The 3,569-nt window shown below is 49.0% G+C and overlaps 1 protein-coding gene across 1 annotated transcript; it reads right to left on the bottom strand.

The window, feature by feature from the left end:
- Nucleotides 1-612: 612 nt before the first annotated feature.
- Nucleotides 613-2,082, bottom strand: LOC144140906 (uncharacterized). Its single transcript, XM_077672406.1, has one exon. It carries the CDS (start codon nt 2,080-2,082, stop codon nt 613-615), a length of 1,470 nt encoding a protein of 489 aa, XP_077528532.1.
- Between the last annotated feature and the right edge of the window lie 1,487 nt (nt 2,083-3,569).

The following is a 3,569-nucleotide window of genomic DNA, read 5'->3' on the forward strand; positions in this document are numbered from 1 at the left end:
CTTCAGTACACCTTTACGGCATTGTGCTTACCACCATCAGTCAAAACCACTGGCGTCGCTGCTACTGGTGCAATGGTTAGATGTGCAGATAGTACAATCTTTTCTTCAGCTAGTGGTATAGTTATCTTTCTGTGTTGTTGAAACGTATCAAAGTACTCTGTTTCTATTTCATAAGACACTGCTTTTCCTGCCATTGTTTTAAGTCCTAGATCATAAAGTTTTGAGAGCAGACAGGGATGGGTGTCACCAAGGCCCAATTCCGCCAAACAACATTTTGGTAGCCTTTAAAAAGGCTGTTTCATCATGGTGATGGTGGAGACGGTCGAATGCTGATGGTGGCAAACACCAGAGACGTTGTCGACCCGCTGCAGTCCAAGGATGCGGGGTCAATCCCAGCCACGGTGGCTGCTTTTCTGATGGAGGCGAAAACGTCCGTGTGTCAAGATTTCGGCGCACGTTAAAGATCCCCAGTTGGTCGAAATTAATCCAGAGCTCTCCACTACAGCGGGCCTCATAGCCCAGGTGTAGCTCCGGCGTGTTTAACGCCTCCAACCAAAGCGGTTGGTGCTGTAGGAATCAGCTGTGCCATTGGAAGTGCTGTCGTCGTCGTTTTCAAAGCTCATCAACAGGCCAAACACCTGAGATGTCGCTGTCAGAAGCAGTGGCGTCGTCAGAAGTGCTTTCGTCGTCTTCCTCAAGCGTGATGACGATTGGGTCAATGTGGTCACTACTGCACGTCACTTGCTGAAACTTTTCCTCGAGCGTTTGCACATGCCTCACAGCCTCCCTCCAATGTTCGGCTGTGACTTCTGCGACCTTATCCTTGAGCAGCTGTTCAACATGTGTAATATTGAATGTCGTGTTGGCTGCTGCCACAGCGTTCTTCACTTGCGCCCAGATCAGTTCAATAGGATTGAACTCGCAGTGGTAAGGTGGCAGCCTTACCACGATAAAGCCTGCCTTCTGTGCAGCCGTGTCCACTCGGTAGCTGATGAAGCGTGGCTTCACACGAGCAACTATTTCCAGCAGCTGCTTCTTGGTAAGCCCAGCGCCGTACTGGACTCCTTTGCTGTCCAACCACTCTGTGATAGTTCCCTTGAGGGAATTCGTCGTTGGCACTGCCTCGTTCCGCCGTGAGTGGTAGGAGGCATTGTCCATCACTATGACGCTACCACTCGGGAGCCTCTGCAGCACACCGTCAAACCAGCCTTCGAAGCGGGGGCCGTCCATTTCTTCGTGGTAGTCCCCTGTCTTTTTGCCACGGAACACGTCGAGACATCCATCAACGAAGCCATCTTTGCTGCCTATGTGGGTTACAATGACCCGCTGACCTTTACCTGACGGCTGCTTCAGTCCCGTCGTCAGGCCGCGCCTGAAGGCGTCTGCACTGGACTTCACAGTGGTGTCAGTCCACACAGTCGAGGTAGTGTGTCCTGCCGTCACCCAGGTCTCATCCAAGTAGAAAATCTGCCGATTTTCCGCTCGGTACCGCCGAATGTCACGCAGGTACTCGTGCCGCCATGCGAGGATGTCTTCCCGATCAAGCAGCAAAGAGTTCCGGCTTCTCTTGTCCCGCTTGAAGCCGATCTCTCGAAGTAGACGACGAACAGTCCATGGCTTCAGCGACGGGTCACCTGTACGCTCCGAGAACTCCTTTGTTATCTTTGCCACCGTCGGTATTTCGTTGCGGCGAAAGAAGTCGTGCACGCAGGACCTCAGCGCGTTCAACGTGAAGCTGTCGTACAAGGCACTGCGTCGCTTCTTCTCGGAATTCCGCGGGCGTTTGCGAGACGGCGTTGACAACACTCCACCAGTGGCTTGTGCCTCCTTCTTGACCGCGAACACGGTCCGCGCGCCAATTCCGAGCATATCGGCGACAAATCCGGCAGTATGTTCCACAGTGCATTCCGGCTCCCTGGCCCGCCAGAAGTTGTAGCAGTGAAAGATGATTTTCCGCGCAGTGCTGTTGAGCACATTGCCGCTCTTGTTCTTGCTTAGGGTCCTCGGTGTAGCGGTTGAAGCTCCACCAGACTCACCAGGCAAGGAAGAATCGCACGCCGATGTTACCACGTGGGGATCCATCACGGAAGAAAAGCCAGACAACGCAGAACGCACTCACAGAAACGCACTCGGAGAGCCGAAGAGGGGACGAGCGGTGCAAGTGGTGTTGGTGCCGCACTATCCAGACAACGCAGAACGCACTCACAGAAACGCACTCGGAGAGCCGAAGAGGATACGAGCGGTGCAAGTGACGTTGGTGCAAGTGGTGTTGGTGGTGTTGGTGCCGCACTATGCATGCGCGAATGCGTCAAAACCTGACGTAGAAACTAATACGCGCGTAACTTACATGGGACATTTTAAAAAGAAAACGGCTAAAAACATTCCGTTATGCAGAAATGTCTACTACAAAATGAAAACAATTACATACATTCTTTCTAACGCTAATTTCTTTTTTTGGCAGGTTCGCATTTCTTTTTTTTTCCGCCGCACCACGTTTTCTATAATGTTTTTTTTTAAGTTGTTAGTGCGTACCTTCTAACTAAATTGTTCTTCGTGCCGTAAAAATAATTCGATATTGATGTAATTCCGTTCTTCGTAGTGATAATTTACATGCAAAACAACATTATCATCACGGAACTACATCCTGAATCGCGGAAGTCCCCCAAGGCGACCGCCTCACGCCCGCGGGCGGAGCTTCTCCTGCAGAGTTACCCTGTCAACAACTATAGCGGTTCTTTTTAGCAACATTCTTAGCTCTCCAGCATTCCTTTTCATGCCTGCTTCACTATATGCGACGCTTGAGCAAGCGAAAGTGGGCATTGAAGATGAATGTGAGCAGAGCGTTTATTCAATTAAGCAGGTGGATCGGTATTAGTACAGTAGTTCGTAGGACTGTTCAGCGGCTATTGTGCCTGTTCAGCGCTTTTGTGCCAACATAAGCAATACAATTTTGGTTGGGGTGTCACAGATATAGGTCACGCACGTCCTTGTTTGAAATTTTCTTGCATTGGCGTAAAAATGTATCGTTTTTTATGCTTAATATGTTGAAGGCCTAAAACATTTTTTCTGCTTATTTTGGGCTCCTAAAAGACCCTTTCTTCATTAGCTAACTCTTTGGTCTCTGCTGATGCTCAAAAACCATGCATGATGCTTCGTGATGCTTGTCGACAATCGACGGTTTACGGCAAAAAACAGAGCAAAGTTCTTAAACATCTCAAAGCGCGGGAAGCTGATTCAAACCTTCGTAGTTCAAGCGAAATACGTTATGGAAACTCTCAACTCAAGTTCTTCACCTCTGCTACTGGATGACAAAGAGAAACACTCCTCAATAGGATGCATATAAAGAGGAATAGTAAAATTGGGGGAAGCCTAGGCATTACAGGCTCTGTGAATGAAACTCACAGGTGTCTCCGAAGTCCAAACAATGCCTGATGGTCACGTTCAGAGTATCATAAAATCCTCTAAAATTAAAACTTGACAAAGCCACGTAGCCTATCAAAAAATGTGAAAATAAAGATCTCCATTGTACTCACATCAATTATGTAAGCCACGCTGATAGACTACTGTCG

This window comes from Haemaphysalis longicornis, unplaced genomic scaffold (genome assembly GCF_048455015.1).
Source record: "Haemaphysalis longicornis isolate Haplotype H1 unplaced genomic scaffold, Haemaphysalis longicornis Haplotype H1 scaffold_55, whole genome shotgun sequence".
Lineage (NCBI taxonomy): Eukaryota > Metazoa > Arthropoda > Arachnida > Ixodida > Ixodidae > Haemaphysalis > Haemaphysalis longicornis.

Coding starts and splice junctions, on each gene's coding strand:
- LOC144140906 (XM_077672406.1), bottom strand. CDS start 2,082: ATGGATCCCCACGTGGTAACATCGGCGTGCGATTCTTCCTTGCCTGGT.